At 35.9% G+C, this 23,056-nt stretch overlaps 1 protein-coding gene across 1 annotated transcript in view; it reads left to right on the forward strand.

Annotated features, from left to right (window-relative positions):
* Nucleotides 1-23,056, forward strand: part of LOC148948396 (pentatricopeptide repeat-containing protein 2, mitochondrial-like) — a 44,958-nt gene that overhangs the window by 12,551 nt on the left and 9,351 nt on the right. Inside the window, exons 2-4 of the mRNA XM_089093913.1 lie at nucleotides 411-642; nucleotides 5,063-5,156; nucleotides 20,089-20,283. Of these exons, the coding sequence (XP_088950039.1) occupies nucleotides 411-642; nucleotides 5,063-5,156; nucleotides 20,089-20,283 (521 nt within the window). The remainder of the gene's footprint in view (nucleotides 1-410; nucleotides 643-5,062; nucleotides 5,157-20,088; nucleotides 20,284-23,056) is intronic.

The raw sequence follows: 23,056 nt of genomic DNA on the forward strand, positions 1-23,056 counted from the left end.
AAGAATGGAACAACTGCAGAACTGACTTGCCTGCTATATAATCAATCAGTTCAATTGGAATGTTACTAATATAGTAACCTAATATTCTTATTTTCTTCTTCTTGCTCTCTTTCTTTCTTTTTTCATGACTGCAAAAAGATATTGGCTTGTTATTGTCGCTTTGGAAGAACCCAGAAGAAAAGTAACTGGGAACTGCCTCCATATTTGATGGAAGAAGCAATGTCTTTTAAAGACCCATATATAGGTTAAAGTTAGATAAGATTTTATACCCTCTCCAAAGGAAAATTCATATGATACCATTGATGCACCAAATGCTATGGGTTTATAACAAAGAGAAATCACATGAGAGCTTTCAGTATTATTTATTACTTGGTCCTATTCCATTAAGGTGCCTTTTATTTTGTTTCTAGCTTTCAGATCAGTACACACACCAGAGAATCTTGGGATTCCTAAATATAATGAGGAAAGAGCTAGGACATCTTCTCAATATACATCTGAAGTCATTTTGGGCAGATTCAAATCAAGGATGGCCCAGCAAGCTCAACCAGAAGCCAAAGGGATGCTTTTTATAGAAGATATTAAAACTCTCCTTCATGTTGCTGATGAAAGTGATGCAGAAACAATACACAATATATTAAAAAGGTATGCCCATCCTATTAGAAGGTGCATTTGAACTTAGACAAACTTGCCTAGAACTTCTAAGCTTTGTCCCCCCAAGTCCTTGTTCACATTAGGATATAATAGAGCTAGGTTTTTCATATGCTGTATCCAGCCAAATTTTTCACCTGTTTTGGCATACATATTCCCTACCTAAAAATAAGCTCTAGGCACATCTCTCACTTGAAAGTAAAATAATGGAAAAAGTCATGCCTGAAAGAATCATAACACATTATGTAATGCAGATAATAAAATTATAACATTTTGGTATTTTATAATTAATCATGATGTTTTCAGATGGCATGTAACTATATCAGAAATAAACTGTAAAGACTTTTTAGTACTCTGTTAAATCAGTTAATATTTTGTAATTTTCAATTTCTTTATGTCTTTTAAAAACAGAAATATAATAGGCCTACATGGCTGTCCATTTTCTCATTGCGTAGGATTCACACTGAATTAATTACCTTAAATTATCCATCTTGATCTGCAAATTGCTCCATATTCGATGATGTGGATGATCAAACATCAAATGCATCCCACTGGTACTTCCAAGGAACACTGCTCCGTTCAACATCTAGTAACTTCTTGAAAGCTTCATCATTGTATCTGAGACTGTTGTATTTGAGAGACTATTCCAGTGTTTTACTACATGGCAGGAGAAAAACTGTTGTCCGTTTTGAGTTTTCACAGATGGCTTGAACAGCTTCTTTGAATGTCCCCTCCTGTCAATGCTAATATTTTGGGAAGTTGACAAATTAATTGTAGGGGGGAGGGTTCTTGTGAAGTAAGCTTTTACGTCATAAGCATATCAGCTCTTTGTTGTCAGTAAACCAGTGTATATAATTTCAGCTCCTTCAAACGTTCATCATAAGACTTGTCTCTCATCTTTGTTATTGCCTTTGTAGCTCTCCTTTGTACCCCTTCCAGGAGCTGTATGTCACCCCTGTATCCTGGTGATGCTATGCACATTCCAAAATCAAGCACTGGTCTGACAAGGGCCTTGTACAACCTCATGAAAACATAGGGTGACCTACTGGATATAATTTTTTTCAAGAATACAAGGACAGAGTTTGTAGGAGACACAGTCTTCTTGCAGTTTGACTGGAATTTACACTGGTTTTCAATAGCAATTCCTAGACTTACATAGTTTACAGCTCTTGGATGTTGTTTATAGCTGGATTGACCATAGTATACTTAAAACCTGGGCTGGACTTATCAAAATGTATAACACTGCGTTTTTTCAATTTTGAAACCCATGTGCCATGTTGTTGTCCAGTTTCGAATATAGTCATGATTTGCTTGTAGTGACTCATGGTGGACTGCACTAAACAACTTTGAGTCACCGGCATAGAGAGTGAGATGATTTGTAGCTTATTGGAAAATATCATTTATATAGATATTGAACAGGGTGGGTCCTAAGACACTGCCCTGCAGGACATCGCTGGTGACTCCACATCTCTCAGAGTGGATTGATTCTCCTTCATTAGTAAAAAGCCTCATTCTCTGTGTCCCATCAGTAAGGTTTCATTTTGCCTCTTTCTTTTCATGAAGGTTTTTTTTCTGGTCAAAAATGCATGAAAAAAAGCTTTTCAATGAAAAGAGTACCTGGCCAGAATTTCGTCTTTGCTAGAGTAACTGCATCTGAGTAATGTAAGTTTTAATTTTAGAGAGAGATCCAAAGATTGTGTTTTTCCTTGTGACCCCAAGGCTTAAAAGTAAAACATGATAAATACTGAACTTTCAAAATTTCCAAATATTTCAAAATGTTACCTCAAGTTTTTGTATGTCTTTTGACAATTAATGAGATGAAATGTCTGCATGTATGCCCCTAAATATTCCCTACCACTTGCCAGGGGAATCCCCCCCAATCACAAAAAAATGTAAGGTATTTAAATTTAAGTCCCAATGGTATGAGGGACTGCGTGTCTTCCTTTCAGCTGGATAAATCTAATTTTAGCATTGCCATCAAGCCAGGACAAATTCCTGATAAAGTATGCCCTGAGGGCATATTTTAAGAAATGGTTTTGGTTCATTTTTATTTCTTTAAAATATTGAAGTAGCTTATACGAAACAGGTACCAAATATAATTATTGAATTGTTACATATTTTCCTAATGTCTAATAACGCAACTGTACTTAGACATTCATTTTTGTTTCTGTAAATGACAGAACTAAAAATGAGAAATAACAGAGTTTTCAATTCTGTTAAGGTATCATCAATTTCAAAATGCCCTTTATGAAATTGGTCCACTTTAGTACTGAAGTCTCAGTATATTGATTGACCCTTTTTTCTATAGTAAGATTTGTTGCATCAGAAATAATAAAACATAATTATCTTATTTCTTTTTTTTACTATGTAAAATTGTTAAAACCTCTGTTAAAATAGCGTTAAGATGACCTTTTGGGGGCCCACTTTTGCTGGGAGACTATTCCGTGTAGCAGCTGACTGCTAGATGTGTTTATTAATTTATTTTTTTCTTTTAATTAGTTTCCTTACAAGATAAGGGAAATGACAAGAAGGAAATTTCAGGTTTTTCTCTAAAAAAAAAAAAAAAAAAAAACAATTAGTGGCATCTAGCATTACCCATTATAAAGTTAGTGAAACAATTTAAAAAAATGGTTTAATTTTTCAAATATTTTTTTTACCTTTACTTTATATTTGGCCAAAGATGAAGAACCTCTTTTGCTAAAAAGGCAGGATAGGTTTATTATTGTACATTTTCTTTTTCAATTAGCCTGTGTTCTGTATGGTAACCTAGGCTGAAATGATAAAGGGTAAAGATCCTCCAGAGCCATTGATGTCACATGTAGCTCTGAATTTACATTTCAGTTGCTAGTTCTTTTTTTATAGGGACAGGTAGCAGACTTGTTGCCCAACCTTGCAGTCCTGGTCCTGCATTGCCATTCAGAGCATCAACCTACCATGCTATAACAGGGTCTTACCTAGGCTAAGCTGCCCTATGATCCATAATAGAATAATTTTAAAAAGGACTGCATACTCTCAGTGAATTTCTGGTTGGATTCAAATAAATTTTGAGCCTTTAATTGAAATCCTAATTTAACTGATCTCAATTAAGCTTCTTTTGAGAGTTTTTAGTTCTGTTAGGTAATACTACATTGTCAGAGTTGAAATTTTTTTTTTTATTCCTATTAAATCCATGTTAAATTCCAGAATTTGCTCTTTAAGTAAAAGGAAAATAAAGAAGCCTGATAAAAACTTATAATTTTGTGAATAAAAACCATATATTTTGGCTTCACATCTGGAAACTTTTATCAGTGGAAAAAACGCCTGAAATAATCAACAGAAACATGCAGACAAGAAACATAAAAAAAAGTAAGAAACTTTATTCTATGAAGAAAAAGAGAGAGAAACCACAAGAAAAATCACAACTGGAAAGCTTCTATAGTTGTGTGTCAAAAGTGGTGATTACTCCTTCTAATAAGAACAACACGATATTGAGAAACAGCTTAAAAAGATATTTCTCAATCAAGCTGAATTAGTAACATATGCAAGCGAGCAGAGTCAATAATGTCTTTCTAATAAAATTCTAGCTAAATGATTAACGTAATTAAAGCTAATTAAAATTGGAGCAAGTTTTTTTCCCGTTTATTTTTCTTTCCTTTGTTGATAAAGGTTTCTGGATGTGGATTAGATATGTTAAAGCTTCTTAATTATGGTTACTGTCTTAATTACAAGTTTCACCCTTTGTTACATTTTTTTTTATTTGTTTTTGTTTAAAATGAAAAGGCATTCTTGTCTAAGAAATTGTTAGTAGTTTTCTCTCTTATTAATTTTCCTTACTCCTTAGTTTAGAAGTAAAGGTAATTAGTATGATTAATTTTGCTACAATCCCTTCTCATTGCCTCTACTGTGATAGGAATTATATTGAACGTACCAGGATACAGCACTAAACCCCAAATGTCCAAACTGATGGTGCTGATCTCCGTTTCAGGACCCTTCAGCCAGGGAGTGCTATGCAATGTTTGGAGGCCATCCATCCGGTGCTTTCGCACACCCCTCCTGCTTACCTTCCCCAGATTTCTCCAGGTACCCATTTAGCGCTGGTCGACTCTGGCTGAGCTTACAGAGTCACGCCACTGACCCCCATTCCAAACGAAGTAACTGGCCGCACCAGGAATTGAACCCCCGCCCTTCGGACAAACGAGTCCAAATCCAGCACGCCAACCACTCGGCAAGTGAGGGGGGGGGATAATTAATTAACTTGTGAATTATCACACAGTTCCAACTCTTAGAGGAGGACTAGAGGAATCTCTTTGGGTGAAGCCATATTTTAATGCCACGGGCTCGTGTGTTTGTATAACTGATATATAAATCCTGTGCAAAATACTTTAAGTAGCTCAGCAGATTTTCATTTAGTGGACTAATGCAATGCTTCTTTCAGGTATAATACCCAGAAATCCAAAACAGAATTTATCCTTGGACCAATTGTTATGAGATACTTTTATGTTGTTAATCAACCAGTTGAAGCATTAAAGGTAAATATATTAGATCTTATTTGCATAGTTAAAGATTGTGTTTGTTTCAAAAGGGGGCGTGTAGTCAGTGCATTAGCAGTGATTAAATGAAAATTCTATAAAACTTAAATAAGAGCAAGTTTTCACATATGGAAAGTAAAGAGTCATGTTAAAACTTAAGCAAACAGAGGTTATCCTGTATGTGAAGGCACCCCTCCCTTTAACTGCCCTTAAGCTATTGTTTGACTTGGGTTTTAAAGAAAACAATTTACGTTTTTATGATTTATTCTTTATGACGGTGTTATACTCATTGAAGTATATATGCTTTGAAGTATGGAGATTTGAGTAACAACAATTTTGGATTAATATTTTTGAAATACAATGGGATATTAAGACTAGAGCTAGTCTTTTTTCGCAGGCTTTTATCGAAGCACAATTTAAGAAGGACTACTAACGTAAAGAGCGGGAGACAAAAAGTGAAGTGAAAACACAAAAAAGACGCAAAAAAAAACTATTATGAATGCTAAAGTCAAGATGTTTAGATTGTACACCTGGAAGCCTATATCAAGGAAAAAAGAAGAGTAATCAAAAATAGAGTATGCTAAAAAGAAAAAAAAACTTAAAAGGTGAGAAAAACCGCAAATGCTATACAAAAAGAGAAAAAACAAAAATAGCTCGCATATATTAAAATGTGTTTGTTGCTTCTCAAAAATAATCGAGTATCAAACAAAAAAATTGATCTGAAAAAGTGTTGTTCGTTGTTGTGTTTGTCCATGGTTTTCTTCTTATATAAGATTCTAACAAAAATAACCCCTTTTTATACCACTACTAACAACTCACTGCAGCACCAAGCCTGAGGCCAACACAGCTACGCTTGTTTTCCATCCCAGTCTATTTAAAGCCTCCCTCTTTCCACCCTCCCAAGAAGTTCCCATTTCTCTTGAATCTGTCCTTGCGTCATCCTCCTACCCTATTTGGGGACGAACTGATTTTGGTTTGGTCCGAGACGGTTGACCGACAAGGGTAATCGTTGAAAATCTTTCATCCTTCATCTACAGAACGTGTCTAAGCCATCTCGCCCTTTCTCTCATTGTAGCCCTAGAGAGCGGGATTGAACTTATTTTTCATACAGCTTACCATTTGAGATATAGTGAATCGGTTGGGTACCAAAAACAATCCGTAGGTAATTTCTCTGGAAAACATCTAGTAACTCCTCTTCTGTTTTTCGGAGCGCTTTAGCTTCAGAACAATGCTTGACCACTGTCAACACTATAGCTTCCAATATTCTAATCTTGGTTCGAAGACCTATCTTCCTATTCTTCCAAACTTTCAGCTGTGAAAAAACGCTCTGGGCCTTGGTTATTCTACCTTTAACATCTTCACTGCACCCACCGTCATTACTAGTAATACTACCTAGGTAAGTGAAGCTGTCCGCCTGATCAATCTTTTCGTTACCCAACGTTACCCTTTCATCTTCACTTATTCCTAGCCTTAGCGACTTAGTCTTCTTAACATTAATTTTTAAACCTATTCTAGCACCCTCAACTCGCAAAACCTCCAAAAGTTCATTTATTTTGCTAACGTTTTTATCTAGCATGCTTACCGCCAACTAACCTCACTTCCTGCCTTAACCGCATTAATGGTATTCTCGTACATAGCACTATTCATTTTCGCTAAAGTTCTTCTATGAGCTGAATCAAACGCTTGCTGATAATCTATTAAACTGAGAACTAAAGACGTTTGACGACTCAAAAAATTCTCAGTTATTAATCAAAGAGTGAAAATTTGGTTGACGCATCCTCTACCCTTCCTAAAACCACGCTATTCTACTTTTAAAGCTCTATTTACAGCATCTTTAAGCCTAAAAAGCATCATCCTGCTAAGCAATTTCCTTTCCACAGAAACCAGGCTAATGCCTCTATAATTGCTACACTCACTCTTATCACCTTTTGTGTGGAGGGTTTTAATTAGAGTTTTCCTAGAATCGCTAGTTATTACCCTTTTTTGAAAAATCATGTTCATAATCTTCAATAATTTATGTCTAACCCCACAACCGCCATATTTAAAAAACTCATTTACCACAAAATTTTGATCGGGTGACTTTGGGGAAAAATGAGCGTTGGAGGGGGCCTTGTTGCCCTCCAATTTTTTGGTCAATTAAAAACAGCGCTAGAACTTCTACTTCCCGTTCAAATGAGCAATCTTCAGATAATCTAGGACCACTGCGTCGATACGATCGCTCCTGGGAAAAAAAAACAACAACCAACAAACAAATAAAGACGCATCAGTGATCTTTCTTCTGGCAAAAAATTCAAAATTCCATTTTTGCAGATATGAGATTGAGACCTCTACAGTAGGGTTCTCTGATACGCTGAATCTGATGGTGTTATTTTCATTAAGATTCTCTGACTTTTAGGGGCTGCTTCCTCCTTTTTCAAAAATAAGGTAAATTTTCTCAGGCTCGTAACTTTTGATGGGTAAGACTAAACTTGATGAAATCTATATATTTGAAATCAGCATAAAAGTCTGATTAGTTCTTTATAGAGGTGGTTCAATAATTTATACTTCAAATTTCAAACCAATCTCTCTCCTGTTAGTATTGAGCGAGATTTTTGAAAAGACCATGCAATCAAGACTTAAAAGCTTTTTTGATACAAAACAATTACTTTATGAATTCCAGTTTGGGTCTCGTGCCAGTCATTCGACTGAGCACGCATGTGATTTTCTCTTTAGTTTCATTCATTCGGCCCTAGGTGCAGATTAAATTAAAAATGTGGTTTTTCGACAGAAAGTAAAGAGCAACATTAAAACTTAAAATGAACTGAAACTATTCTGTATATGAGAAGGGTGCCTCTTCCTCGGCCCTTGTTCTTCAGGCTAAAGCCTTAAAGCTATAAAAATACTTCTCATTCAAAATCAAGGGTCTTGTGTTTGAGAAGTCTTTCCTAAAAAGTCATTTCAGAAAATCAAACTTTAGCGTAAAGACGTGGCAGTCCCATTTATATGCAGAATAAAATCTGTTCGTTCTAAGTTATAAAATGTTTATCCTTACTTTCAGTTGAAAAAACTTATTTCTTTAACCCTTTCAGACCTGAACATTGAAGGAGTGCTTGAAAAATTCTGAAACCTTGCAATAATAATCAACGTAAGCTTCGTTTCAACTTAATTTCGACTTCAATTATTTATTTCATTCACAAACCGAAATAGAAATGGTTACCATATGGTCACCTTAGGATAAAAGATTCATTTCACTTAATATGGAAGTTCATAAAACGGTTTCTGTCTCCATTCAGACACAACCGAACCTTGTATTTAATATAGAGAATTCAGCTAGTTTCACCCTTTGCATACTTTTCGTAATGTCAGCGTCCCTTTTCGACTGCGTCGGGTCGATGGCCAGCAGTGTCATATCGCACCTATTCTGACGGCATGCATGCTTCTATAGTTTTTGTTTGTCGCTTTGTAGGAGCTCTCGCCTATGTAGAAGCCAAGCAATGTTGACAGCTAAGTCAAGGAAATAATACACTATCCGCATGTACCATTTCTTGGACCGTATGTCATTCCAGTAGAGCTCCAGAAGCGTATCAGACAAGTCTACGCCATCCTTTGATCTGTTGTACTCACGGACAACACATGGGCGATCTACCTCGATATGGCTACGAGTACGTCCATCCCACCTTTAACACTGGTTGACTGGAGCCACGGCACAGAACGATGATGCCATTTGCATTGGTTTATTGTCAAACCACTTCACAATGGAGACTTCTGTGTGCCTCTCAAGTCTATAATCATAGCTTCCACGCCCTTTCTTTTTGAATGATGCATCACTTTCCAAAAATACACCTTTCCTACGATTACTCCTTATCGTTCCAAATGATTCAATCCCGTGATTGGTGCGTAAGACATGAATAAGGTCAATAGATGTGTAAAAATTGTCGAAGTACAGCTTGAAATTCATTCCCCGTGGCACATTGTCGATCAGTCTAAGGACAACGTCAGCACCCAGCCCCAAAGGACTATCCGGAACTGAGACTCTTACAAGCCCCTTCTCCTCTATATTAAACATAAAGCTTTTTCACTAATATTCATCCGATTCTCTAGTATCTTCGTCAGTCAGTTCTACAGGGGCATATACTACTATAACTGATACCGTGAACTTTTTAATCATAAAAGGAGCAATTAGTATTCTATGATTAATACCTTCCTAGCCTAAACAAGACTTAGCAGGTTCCTTATTCATCATGAGCCCTACTTCCTGTCTATGTAACTCATCCTTCCTGCCTGAGTAAACAAATTCTATATCACCTAATTTCATGCTTCCTACCCCTGGGATACGAGTTTCTGACTCCTAATAAGTCCAGTTTGAATCGTCTGAATTCACCAGTCAAAATGCCGATATGATAGTCATTTCTTAACGTCGTAACATTCCAAGTTCCAATTTCCATGTTCTTTGAATCATAGAAATTATTTTGGCCTCGGGAAAAGCAATGATCCCGGATACCAGTGCAGGGCGGGGATCACCATATCTTCTTAAGTCTACAACGAAGCGCTTAAGCCGGCTTTGAACCGGACAGCAATAAGTCCTTGGGACCTTCAGTATCAGGATCGTCATATCAGCTATGATTTGAAAACAATTATGGTTTATATGTAACTATAGTTCCTTTCATTTTCTAAATAAACTATGAAACTATAGTTTGTATAACTATGAGCTATAGTTTATACAGTACATTTTTCTGCTGTAAACAACAACTATATTTCTTTACATTCTTTGTATGGTGTTTGTTTTTTTCTCATCTTTTTGTGTCATTTTCTAATCTATTTTCATCACGTTTGCTGATTTTCATCATGGGTATTTTCATCATTTGTTGTGCTTCTTATGTGACCTATCTTGTGCCCGTTTTAAGTTTTAAATGGTTTTTACTTTTTGGTGATTTTTCTTTTGTTTTTGCTTTAATAACCAGCAAGATTTTGCTAAGTTATTGTTAAGAATCCATTGTAAACATGTCTTTTGAAAAGTTGCTTCTCTGTGGTATGATGTCATATTTAAATGGACTCCATTGCTTGATTACCTGTGGTTTGTTCATTACTAGGTTCCAGCTAAGAAGAAGCCGAATGCCTTTTCCTGTGTAATGTTAATCAATAACGCAACTTCACCATCATCTATATTCTTTGGAAAAAAAAATCTTAGGGAAGAATCCTCTCATATTTTTTTTTTTTTGAATTGGCGGGATTTATGTGCTTTACAATTGTGACAGCGTACTCTTCTAGCCAAAATCTGGATTGGCATCATGTTTTTTTTAAATAATTTTAATCTTCAGTACGTTATAATTATGATGTGAAAGCATTAGGAGGGGAAAAAAACACTGAAGATAGTCTTCTGGTAAATATTTAAACAGAGAGGATTGGTTTTCCACATCAAACTAGCTATGTCTAAAATAGAAATGGGTGTGTGTGTTGTTTTCTCACCGAATAAGGCTGCCAAAAGAACATTAGATTGTGTAAAGGAAGGTAATAAAGGTACTGGTGGATTAAAATTAACATATTCCATTTCGCCTGTAGATAGTGAAGATACGTGCTCTTTCCGACTTTCGTAAACGTTAGGATCCTTATCCTAACTTGATATCCTCGCGCTTGTAAATGAGATAACGTACCTCTGTCGATTATTGAAGTCTGATTTCTGAAAATCTGATTTTTAAAAATCCAACACAATGATTCGAACCAATTTCTTGTCAGACTGAAGAATTTTTGCTCTTGAATTCGTCTAGTGAAGAAGTGGTTTTCGTCCGAGTGTATACGCTTTAGAATGTGCAATCCTCAAAGCTGTGAATCGGGGAACAGAATGCAGCTTCATTCATCAACACTGTCTAGCTACAGAAAGTTTTCCCCTCTATTGTGTCAGCTCTTGTTATATCTTCGTGTCTCTCAGTCTATTTCTATTTCAAGATTGTACCATCAGCTGATGTGGTTTCAATGCCTGAGGCAGTTGTTGAAAGTGAGTCTTCTGTTGCAATGCTCAGTACCTTTGGTCGACTTGCTTCAGTTTAGTTCCCTTTTTTATTATTAGAGACTGCATTGTTTTATTGATCGATAGATATTTATTATACAATATAATTCGTCTTGTATTTCTTTCTGCTCCTCACTTATTTTTCTCTATCTCCAGTAGATATTTCTTAGTTCTTAGTTTCATCATTAGGTGATACGATTTCGATATTTTTTATTGCTGATGAAAGCGAATCTCCTGTTACATTGCTCGGTTCTTTTGGCCCACTTGCTTTATTTTCGTTCTCTTTCTTGTTAGAAGCCTTTTCATCTTCTTAGTTTTGTAACAATTTGCTATTTACTTCTTCCGCTTGTTCTTTCTGCTCTTCACTTATTTTTTCCTTACCTCCACTAGATGTTTCGTTAAGTCCCAGTAAGGCCTCGGAATTCTGCCGTTCTCGATTCGACGCCTTCTTTGTTTTGTCATTATTTGATGTGATTTTGATACTTTTTGTCTCTGACGAAAACGAGTCCGCTGTTACATAGCTATGTTCTTGTGGCTCGCTTGCTTCATTTTCGTCCTCTTGCTTGTTTGAAGCCTTTTCGTCTTTTTGTTTTTGTAACAATTTGCTCTTCAATTCTCCATTTGTTCTTTCTGCTCCTCACTTATTGTTTCCTTTTTTCCTGCAGATGGTTCTTGAAGCTCTGGCAAGACTTTGGAATTCTGCTGTCCTCGATTTGACTCATTCTTAGTTTTGTCATTATGTGACATGATTTCGATACTTTTTGTCGCTGACGAACCGTTACATTGCTCTGTTCTTTTGGCCGACTGGCTTTATTTTCGTTCTAAATCTTGTTAAAACCCTTTTCGTCTTCTTGGTTTTGCAACGACAGTTTGCTATTCCTCCGTTTGTTCTTTTTGCTCCTCACTTACTTTTTCCTTATCACCAGTAAAGCGCTCTTGAAGCTCTGGCAAGGCTTCGGAAATCTGCTGTCCTTGATTTGACTCGTTCCTAGTTTTGTCATTAGGTTATATGATTTCGATACTATTTGTCGCTGATGGAAACGAATCTCCATTTGTTTCACTCGATTCATTTGGTCCACTTGCTTCATTTTCCTTCACGTGCTTGTCGTCCTTTTTGTCTTCTTGGTTTTGTAACAATTTGGTCTTGAATTCCTCCGTTTGTTCTTTTTGCTTTTCACTTGCTTTTTCCTTATCTCCAGTAAAGGGTTCTTGAAGCTCTGGCAAGGCTTCGGAATTCTGCTATCCTTGATTTGACTCGTTCTTAGTTTTGTCATTAGGTGATATTATTTTGATACTAGTTGTCGCTTATGGAAACGAATCTCCTGTTGCTTCACTTGATTCATTTGGTCCTCTTGCTTCATTTTCCTTCACGTGCTTGCCGTCCTTTTTGTCTTCTTAGTTTTGCAACAATTTGCCCTTCAATTCCTCCGTTTGTTCTTTTTGCTCCTCTCTTACTTTTTTCTTATCTCCAGTAAAGGGTTCTTGAAGCTCTGACAAGGCTTCGGAATTCTGCTGTCCTTGATTTGACTCGTTCTTAGTTTTGTCATTAGGTGATATGATTTCGATACTATTTGTCGCTGATGGAAACGAATCTCCTGTTGCTTCACTCGATTCATTTAGTCCACTTGCTTCATTTTCCTTCACGTGCTTGCCGTCCTTTTTGTCTTCTTAGTTTTGCAACAATTTGCCCTTCAATTCCTCCGTTTGTTCTTTTTGCTCCTCTCTTACTTTTTTCTTATCTCCAGTAAAGGGTTCTTGAAGCTCTGACAACGCTTCGGAATTCTGCTGGCCTTGATTTGACTCGTTCTTAGTTTTGTCATTAGGTGATATGATTTCGATACTATTTGTCGCTGATGGAAACGAATCTCCTGTTGCTTCACTCGATTCATTTAGTCCACTTGGTTCATTTTCCTTCTTGTCGTCCTTTTTATCCTCTTGGTTTTGCAACAATTTGCTCTTCAATTCCTCTGTTTGTTCTTTTTTCTCCTCACTTACTTTTTCCTTATCTCCAGTAAAGGGTTCTTGAAGCTCTGGCAAGGCTTCGGAATTCTGCTGTCCTTGATTTGACTCGTTCTTAGTTTTGTCATTAGGTGATATGATTTCGATACTATTTGTCGCTGATGGAAACGAATCTCCTGCTGCTTCACTCGATTCATTTTGTCCACTTGCTTCATTTTCCTTCACGTGCTTGTCGTCCTTTTTATCTTCTTGGTTTTGCAACAATTTTCTCTTCAATTCCTCCGTTTGTTCTTTTTTTTCATCACTTACTTTTTCCTTATCTCCAGTAAAAGGCTCTTGAAGCTCTGGCAAGGCTTCGGAATTCTGCTGTCCTTGGTTTGACTCGTTCTTAGTTTTGTCATTAGGTGATATGATTTTGATACTATTTGTCGCTGATGGAAACGAATCTCCTGTTGCTTCACTCGATTCATTTGGTCCACTTGCTTCATTTTCCTTCACGTGCTTGTCGTCCTTTTTGTCTTCTTGGTTTGGCAACAATTTGCTCTTCAATTCCTCCGATTGTTCTTTTTTCTCCTCACTTACTTTTTCCTTATCTCCAGTAAAAGGCTCTTGAAGCTCTGGCAAGGCTTCGGAATTCTGCTGTCCTTGATTTGACTCATTCTTAGTTTTGTCATTAGGTGATATGATTTCGATACTATTTGTCGCTGATGGAAACGAATCTCCTGTTGCTTCACTCGATTCATTTAGTCCACTTGGTTCATTTTCCTTCTTGTCGTCCTTTTTATCCTCTTGGTTTTGCAACAATTTGCTCTTCAATTCCTCTGTTTGTTCTTTTTTCTCCTCACTTACTTTTTCCTTATCTCCAGTAAAGGGTTCTTGAAGCTCTGGCAAGGCTTCGGAATTCTGCTGTCCTTGATTTGACTCGTTCTTAGTTTTGTCATTAGGTGATATGATTTTGATACTATTTGTCGCTGATGGAAACGAATCTCCTGTTGCTTCACTTGCTTCATTTTCCTTCACGTGCTTGTCGTCCTTTTTGTCTTCTTGGTTTCGCAACAATTTGCTCTTCAATTCCTCGGATTGTTCTTTTTGCTCCTCTCTTACTTTTTCCTTATGTCCAGTAAAGGTTGCTTTAAACTCTGGCAGCACTTCGGATTTCTGTTGTCCCCGATTTGACTCGTTCTTAGTTTTGTCATTAGGTGATGTGCTTTTGGTACTTTTTGTCGCTAATGAAAACGAATCTCCTATTTCATTGCTCAATTCATTTGGCCCAGTTGCCTCAATTTCTTTCTCTTGCTTGTTAGAAGCATTTTCGTCTTCTTGGCTTTGTAACAAGTTGCTATCAAGTCCTTCCGTTTGTTCATTCTGCACCTCACTTATTATCTCATTTGCAATAACTGTTTCTTGGAACTTTGTTAATGCTTCCAAATTCAGTTCTTCTTCTGGGTTGAACTCCTTCTCCTTAGTTTCCCCACTAGTTGATGTAGGTTCAATACGGTTTACAGCTAATAAAAGCGAGGTTGCTGATACATTGCTCGAAATTTTTGAATCCTGTTGCTCATCGGGCTTTAAAACGATTTCCCCACCGTTTTCATCCATAGATGGAGCGATTTCAATGCTTTCTGTAGCTGGTTGAAGTGACTGAAGTGGAATGCTTGACGCTTGTATTGTCGTATCTTTTTTGGTTGGCTTCAGGCTCATTTCTGATTTTTTGTCTGCTTCCTTTTTTTCTTCCAATTTGTCATTTTTTATTGCCTTGATAAGATCAGATGGGCTCTCGTATTGCTTTGCAAAAGTTCTTCTTAAATGGCTATTAATTTTTTGCCATATATTAGACCTATGACTATGCCGTCTGGTCAGATTTGGTTTTCCAGCTTTGGGTAGGGGATATACCAGACGTAGGTCATTATTATCTGAATTGGGGAGATTGGGGATTTCGGTTTGTAGATGATTATTTACACACTTCATAGAAGTCATAGTAATGTCAGTTTGAGTTGAAACTGAGCGCAAGTTATTTTTGTCGTCATCAATATCAGAGGAGTTAAAGCAAAAGAGTCGTTTTAGAATGTTTCTTTTTTTCTTTTTTGATGTGCGTGGTTTACTTAAATTTGAGTTCTGATCTTTTTGTTCAGATTTAGTCGATATAAGCTGTTCAGTTGTAGAAACTTTTTCACTTATTCTTTCATTTAGATCATTTTCATTTTTCACGGCATTCATATTTTGATAATGAATTTTAGAAGAAGAAATGTTCCTAGTATTCATTTTTTGACATTCATTCTGCTCCTCTTCGAAATTCTGCTGTCGTTGATTTATCTCATTCTTAGTTTCGTCGTTATGTAATATGATTTTGACACTTTTTGTCCCTGATGAAAAAGAATCACCCGTCACATAGCTTGGTTCTTTTAGCCCACTTGCTTCATCTTCATTCTCTTGCTTTTTAGAAGGCTTTTCATTTTCTTGGTTTTGTAACAATTTGCTATTAAATCCTTCCTCCGCTTGTTCGTTCTGCTCCCCACTTATTAATTGCTCATTTGCAATAATCGTTTCTTGCATCATTGTTAATTCAGGTTCAAAATCATGTTGTTCTTCTGGATTAAATTCCTTCCCCTTAGTTTCACCGCTAGTTGATGTGGGGTCAAGAATGTTTGTAGCTAATGAAGACGAGTTTGCTGATGCATTGCTCAAGATTTTGGAACTTGTGTTTGGTGTTTTCTTAGTTTCAGATAGGATTTCTAAATCCTGTTTCTCTTCGGGCTTTAAAAGAATTTTTCCAGCATTTTCATCCATAGTTGGAGCGACTTCGATGCTTGCTGTAACTAGTTGAAGTGACCTCATAGCTGGTTGAATTGACTGAACTGACATGCTTGACTCTTTCATTGTCGTGTCTCTTTCGTTTAGCCTCTGGCTCATTTCCAATTTTTTATCTTTTTCGTTTTTTTTTTACAATCTGTCATTTTTTATTGCCTTGATAATATCAGATGGACCATCATATTGTTTTTTGAAAGTACTTTCTAAATGGCTATGAAGTTTTTGCCATAGATCAGACTTATGACTATGCCGTCTGGTTAGATTTGGTTTTTCAGCTTCAGGAAGGGAACGTACCAGGTTTAAGTCATTATCATCTAAATTGGGGGAATCGGGCATTTCATTTTGTAGATGATTATTTACACAGTTTGTAGAAGTCATTGCAATGTCAATTGGAGTTGCATCTGAACGCAAGTTATTTTTGTCGTCCTCAGTATCAGAGGAATTATACCATAAGAGCCGTTTCAGAATGCTTCTTTTTTTCTTTTTTGATGTGCGTGGTTTGCTTAAATTCGAGTCTTGAGCTTTTCGTTCAGATTTAGCCGATGTAAGCTCTTCAGTTCTAGAAACTTTTTCACTTATTCTTACATTTAGATCATCTTCAGATTGAATTTTTTTATTCTTTACGGTATTCATATTTTGATAATGAATTCTAGAAGAAGAAATGTTGTAAGTAAGCACTATTTGACACCCCTACTAAAGAGAGAGAGAAAAAAAAAACTCTTATATTAAACACAGAACGAAAAGTCTTTAAATGGATCATTTTTTTCAAGAAATATTTGTGCATTTCCCAAAAATCACATAGTTTTGCTTTTTGTCTCCTGGAAGAAATTTTTTTTTCATCTCAGTTCAAAGTTATTGTTGTATCCTGGAACCAAACTTTTTTGGTTTGTAAAACGTAAAGTACGTCTCCATAATCTTGTCTTATAATTGCAATTATTTTGTTTTTCAGTTTAGAATCGCTAAATGTATAATGTAAATTGAAAAAATATCTATGTTGTTATACCAATAATACTAATTTATTAATTCAAATAAGAAAAACACCAGAAATTTTTGAAATTATTTATGATTTATGCTAGGTTTTAGATACTCGACAAGGGGTATTTTGTACTTAATAATTTTAAACCTTGAAAAAATATGGTCTCGCTTGAAAGGAAAAAAAGAAAGAATAACCAAAAAAATATCAAAATAGAGCAATCCAAATTTCTACTAATAGAAAACTTTACTACACAAAAAATAAAGCTAACATCCTGAAATATCAGAAAAGTTTATTTAAAAGAGATAAAAATGCCACCGAACGCAATAAAGCTCGAGCACGCGTAAGGATTGCTACTAAGATGTCTTGTGATCCAGGTTTTAAGAAAATGAAATATGACAGAGCAAAACAGAGGTATCTTACGGATCAGGGGTATCGAGAAGGGAAAATTGAGACAGCCAAACAAAAGAGCAAGGAACGGTATGATAACGATATAGATTACCGAAACAAACATAAGAAAAAAGTTGCTACCAGAATAATGGGTAGATACTGGGGTGACAAAAGCTATAATGAAAAAATTAAATTCTTTGCGAGGTTGTACCGAAGAACGCATAATGACAAAGGGAAAAATTACATTCAGAAATACAAGAAGATGGCAAAAATGCAGGCTGATCTTTGTAAATTGAGAAACATTTTACGCATGTTTTATCGGGATCACGAAAAGTATTCAAAATTAGAGACTAAAATTCTCTTTGAAAGAGCGGATGCTGTTGAAAAGTCGGCTAGAAATGCTTTGGCTAAGCTTCATAGTAATATCCAAAAGAAATGTTGTCAGTTTAATGAAAAGCTTCCAAGGTATGGACTGGCAACTGCGGAACAGTTTATAGATACAATGGAAAATGTTCGACAACACAGTGAATATACAGAGGCGTACTTCTTAGAAAATTCGTATATTAATTTTGGAAGGAGCAATTGCAGTTTATGTAGCAGCAATAAAAATATATATACAAGCATACCTATCAACAGCGAAGGAAAAGCAATGTTTTTCAATTATGGTGAAAACGAGACTGTTAGAGTTATTAGTATATGTGTTTGTAAGACTAATCATTTAGAACAAATTCCTGGAACACCGACTCAAGAAAAAAGTATTTCTAACTGTGTTTTAAACAGTTCTTTTAGTTCTACTGAATATTTGGCAAATAATTCTCTGTGTAGTAGAACAAACTGTCCTGAAAAGTACGAGACAACTATTGAAAAATGCTCTGAATCTAGATCTGACAAGGAAATTATGATGGCTGAAGTCACCTATAACAATCTGAGTAAACATTCAAAACCAAAAATTGGGCAGCAGGTTACTTGGCAATGTCACCCTGATATCTGCAAGCTCTATCCGACGGATATTGAATTATGTCAAATTCTTTTTGATATCCTTGAAAATAATATAGCATTAAAATTTTCAACTGACAAAGTGGTTAATTTCTACCTTGGCGGCTTGGATTATTGTGAAATCAATTACAGGGACACGAGAAAGCATGGACATTTGTTGTACTGTAGCCCAAATGAGGGATATCAGAGCTATTTGCGTTCTCTAAGGGCACTAGCTCCACATTTTCCTGTCTTGACCTGTTTCATTAATAGCGTATATAAGGCAGTATCAAAATCTAAGATTATACAACATATTATTCTACTAAAAGTCGAGGGCTCGTACAAGGAACTAAGTCATTATATAGAAGAAGTGTCAAGTAGACACTGTCGTAATAATAGTCAAGACTTCATCTACGGTGATAGCAATATTAGAGTTTCTGTGGATGAAAATACAATAATAAAATTATTTGGTGAGAGCCTTGAAAAGGCAGCTAACATCAGGGATGTATACCCCACAATGCATTGTGACAGTTGCGAGCAGATAAAGACAAAGTACCAATTGAAGAGTCTAAGATCCCTTTCAAATAAGAAAGGTTTTGATGTAATGATGGCCACGATTTTAGAACGCCTACAACAGGACATACCCAAAGATGACAGAGAACAGCTAATTCATTGTACAGGTTGGAAAGAGGATGTCATGGATTCATTCTCTGTCTGTGATTACTGTGCTGGGAAAATGTTGAAAAGTCAGGAGATAACGCTAAAGATTGTAACGGGTTAGAACCGTGAAACTGGCTGGAGAAGCGTCAGGCCTGGAAGAACCGGATAAGTGAATAACTACATGTTTGATTCTGGCGACTGTTCTACCACTCTGGTTTGCTTTTCACTTGAAAGCGTAATTGGCAAGTTTCATTATTTGTCAATTCTAGACACGAGGTGGATATGAGATTCTCGACATAAAACTTGTTCAAAGGACCCCCCACCCCCACCCTCCGTCATAAAAACGAAAACTATGACCTGAGAGTTAACTTTGTCGTGTTTTCAACTCTTTCTCCATTCTTCCTAGAAGTTGGACCGATATCCATCTGTGTAGGTATTCTAATCGTTTCAACTAGCGCTTAAGTAGGTGCGGATTTGTTGCTATCCACGGCAGATAACATTCGATGAACTATTGATTGGTCGGGTAATTAGTTATTTGTGACGTTTATAGAGTGAATCTGGATAAATCGGATCTTGAAGGAATTGTATCGGCGTTTTAATTCGAATTACCTTAGCTGTAAGCTCAAGGTTTCTAGCTATCCTATAAAGGTTCAGATGGCCAAATCAAAGTCGTATTTCTATGTGTGGCCTACTCAACTTGTGGTAAGCAAACGTGGCCAAAATATAGCGAAGTAAGAGTGGGGATTCTTAGACCCATGCCACCTCCAGAATTACCCCTCTTCACCCTAAATTTAGCTTATTCCGTTCTCATTGTTCTAATAGCCGAGTTGATTAGCGAAAATCTGAGTTCCCTTACTGATAAATTTCAGTACTGTTTATTGAAATTAATTTTCTTAGGTTTGTCAGTGAAAGAGGCCACTGATTGGTTGAAAGTCATTGTGAGCTTTGTTGAACGCGGGGTAAGATTCTTGAACCGACAACCTTACTACATAACAAAGTTATCAAATTGGATTTTCAGAATTCCCTCACGAAAAGGGGTAGAATAGGATTATTTGAACATACAAGCAATATACAATGCAAAATGAAGCCCGAAAATATATTTGAGACATATAGAGAATTAAATTGGCCAATTTTTGGGCTATTTTACATAAATAAAATTAGGCTTAGATTTGTTCATTTTTTAGGCATTTTGTGACCCAGCATTAGATGGTATGTTTGATTATATCTCCAGCGTGAAGATTCTTGTGTCATTGCTATACAAACATAATATGCTCGAAGAACTGTTTGCTGTGTATGACGTCATAAAGGCGAAGAATTTCAAGGAGACAGATTTATTTCTAAATATTGGAACTGTCATCTTGGCAGCTTGTTATAAGAAGGTATTTTTAGTGGCTATTAATCAACTTTGTTAATTTGGATAAGCCGTGATAAGTAACTTTCAGGAAGTAAATACGCAAGTATGTAAATTTCCATCATTTCTAGCTCGTCTCCCCGTTCTGAAAAATAGTTTACCTTCTGCTCTCTTATCAGGACAAATTTTCCAACAACGACCAAGTGTTTTTTAGACTCATTAATCCCTAAAAAGGGTCACACCCCCTCTGGGGAGTGTAGATTTTCTCAAAGAAGGCGGTTGTACACGCGTGTAATTGAGTTGTGGTGAACCTGAACCTTTTCCTCTGATGCATTGAGATTTTACGTTTATATTGAAAGTTTTAAGTTTTTCCTTATGTTTCATATATTTTCCATAAAGTTCCCTTATTATGGTTTTTCTTTGAATAGCCAATCCCATAATTCCTTTTTGTGGAATGAAGATAGATCCTAATTTTGAAAAAAAAAACATTAGGTTTGAGGCGCGGATCACCCAAAAGTAACGCTCAGAAAAGGAGAAGAAAACTCTTTTTGAATCCATTAGAAACTTGTACCGTAAAATTCTTGGGCCAATGGGATCCGGTTGCAAAAAAACGACGAAAAAAAAATGCTTATTTTTCCAAAAATGGGGTCCGAAAAGGGCCGAAGAACTTGTTTTTCCAAGTGACTTGGATCTTGCGTCTTAAGTACCTGGGCAAGTAAAACCCTAATGTACAAAAACTATTCTAGAGGGCTGGGTATGGAAAGGCCAGGTATGGAAAAAGTTCCAAAGCTGCCAGTAGCAGAATTTGACAGAATTCCAAAAGTTGCCGACACTTTAGTTGCACAACTTGTGTTTTGACAGCTTTTCTTTGGGCAAAAAGTATTTTTGTATATAAAAATGATATTTTCAGACAAAATCTGCCAACAAGTTTCACTAGGCCATGAAAACTACCAAGGAGCATTGTTACTATGCTACCCCAATTTTTGCACGGTGGTTCATGGCCAATTGGTTTAGAATGGGGCCAGAATGGCTTTAGCCCCATATAAGACCAAAATTTATGCAAATTTTCGATTGGAATTGAAACAGATCGAGCATTGTATTTAGTCGTCGTTTTTGAGGTTTACTTGCGCGGTTTTTAAAAAGTTGGCAGTAATGTTAGAACAAAAATCAAACATTCCAATTAAAACTTAATAAAAAAAAACTTAGTGGATTATTTTCTTTTTGTAGTGCTAATCTCTTATATCCCTTTTTCTTAAGGTCGCTTTTTGTAAGTGCTGTTTATATATCTGTATTATTTGTATGGATGATATTATCTGTAGGATGATTTTTCGTCGCTTTACATTAAATTTTCAAATGATGCATATATTTGTTTGCTTCATCTTGAAAGTAACAGCCAACTTTGATTACTAATCTAAAAGAAGACACGCCAAGAACCGAGTAGTTGAGGAAGAGCTTCATCCGGCGTTGCACTTCTATCTGGAACGATCTTCCTGGGGATATTATTCCTGCAAATCCCTCTATTGTCTCCTTCAAACGAAAGTCCAACAGACATTTAAAACCTCGTGGTTTAGGTACGAGGTAAAAGAATAGCGGCATGTCAAATACCTGTAAGTACCGGAACATAGGAATAAAAAAAGAATTAATTGAAAGGTCGTATTCTCTGCCTCCCTTTTTTAAAATTAGAACCTATATATTAGTTTTTTTATTTTTCATTTTTTTTAAATGCAATTGTTAGTGTTCCCGTTAGATTGTTCTATCTAAAATCAAGCAAAACAAATGACATATTGACACCTATGATATTGGGGGATTTGGTACGTTTTTCTTATAATTGATATAAGCAAAGTGCAAAAGTAAGGAACATTCGCTCACCCTTTTTTTGTTCGTATTTTGCGGTCATCTTAAAATTTGGTGATTTTGACTCTTTTAGAATCATAGAGGACAAATACTGAAGTTGTATCTTTGTGAAAACAGAATAATTTGAATAAGAACTGTTAATTATCTTTAATTAATATATGATACGGGGGATTTTATTTTTAATTTTTTTAAATGCTATCTAAAATCAAGCAAAACAAATGACATATTGACACCTATGATATTGGGGAATTTGGTACGTTTTTCTTTTAATTGATATAAGCAAAGTGAAAAAGTAAGAAACATTTGCTCACCCTTTTTTTGTTCGTTCTTTGCGGTCGTCTGAAAATTTGGTGATTTTGAATCTTTGTGAAAACAGAATAATTTGAATGAGAACTGTTAATTATCTTTAATTAAAATATGAGAGGGGGGAAATATGTTTCTCAGGATTCTCATAGAAGACAAACAAAAAAAAATGCTAATTAATAAATGTAATTTTCTTCTAGAAAAATCCTAATTTAATAATTAGGTAATTATTGCAAAATAGTTGCCAAATGAGTCATTAAACATAGTTGGTGTCAGTAGAATCTGTTTTAGACAATGAATAAATAAAGTGGGTTAGACCTCTAAGAATTCATTATTATTATTCTTATTATTATTGTTTTCTTTCTTGGATTCTTCGGCAATTTTCAGCATTCTTTGTTTAACTATCTTAATAAACGGTCAAAATTACTGCATGCTTCTAAATTTTGAGCACTGTTGCGGAAACCCAATAAAGGTGTACAAAGGGATTTCCAGGGCTGCTCTTTTGGGGAGGATAGATCACCCCCCCCCCCCGCCCGAACGTTCAAGGTTTGCTTGAATGCTCAAACTTTCAAATTGTATCAGCAAGAGGAAGAAAGGAAATTATGTCTCAACAACTTTCAGACGTGGGGTTGCAAATGGATCAT

Source organism: Artemia sp. Qi Xiang Cuo, chromosome 9 (genome assembly GCF_049724085.1).
Source record: "Artemia sp. Qi Xiang Cuo chromosome 9, ASM4972408v1, whole genome shotgun sequence".
Classification (NCBI taxonomy): Eukaryota; Metazoa; Arthropoda; class Branchiopoda; order Anostraca; family Artemiidae; genus Artemia; species Artemia sp. Qi Xiang Cuo.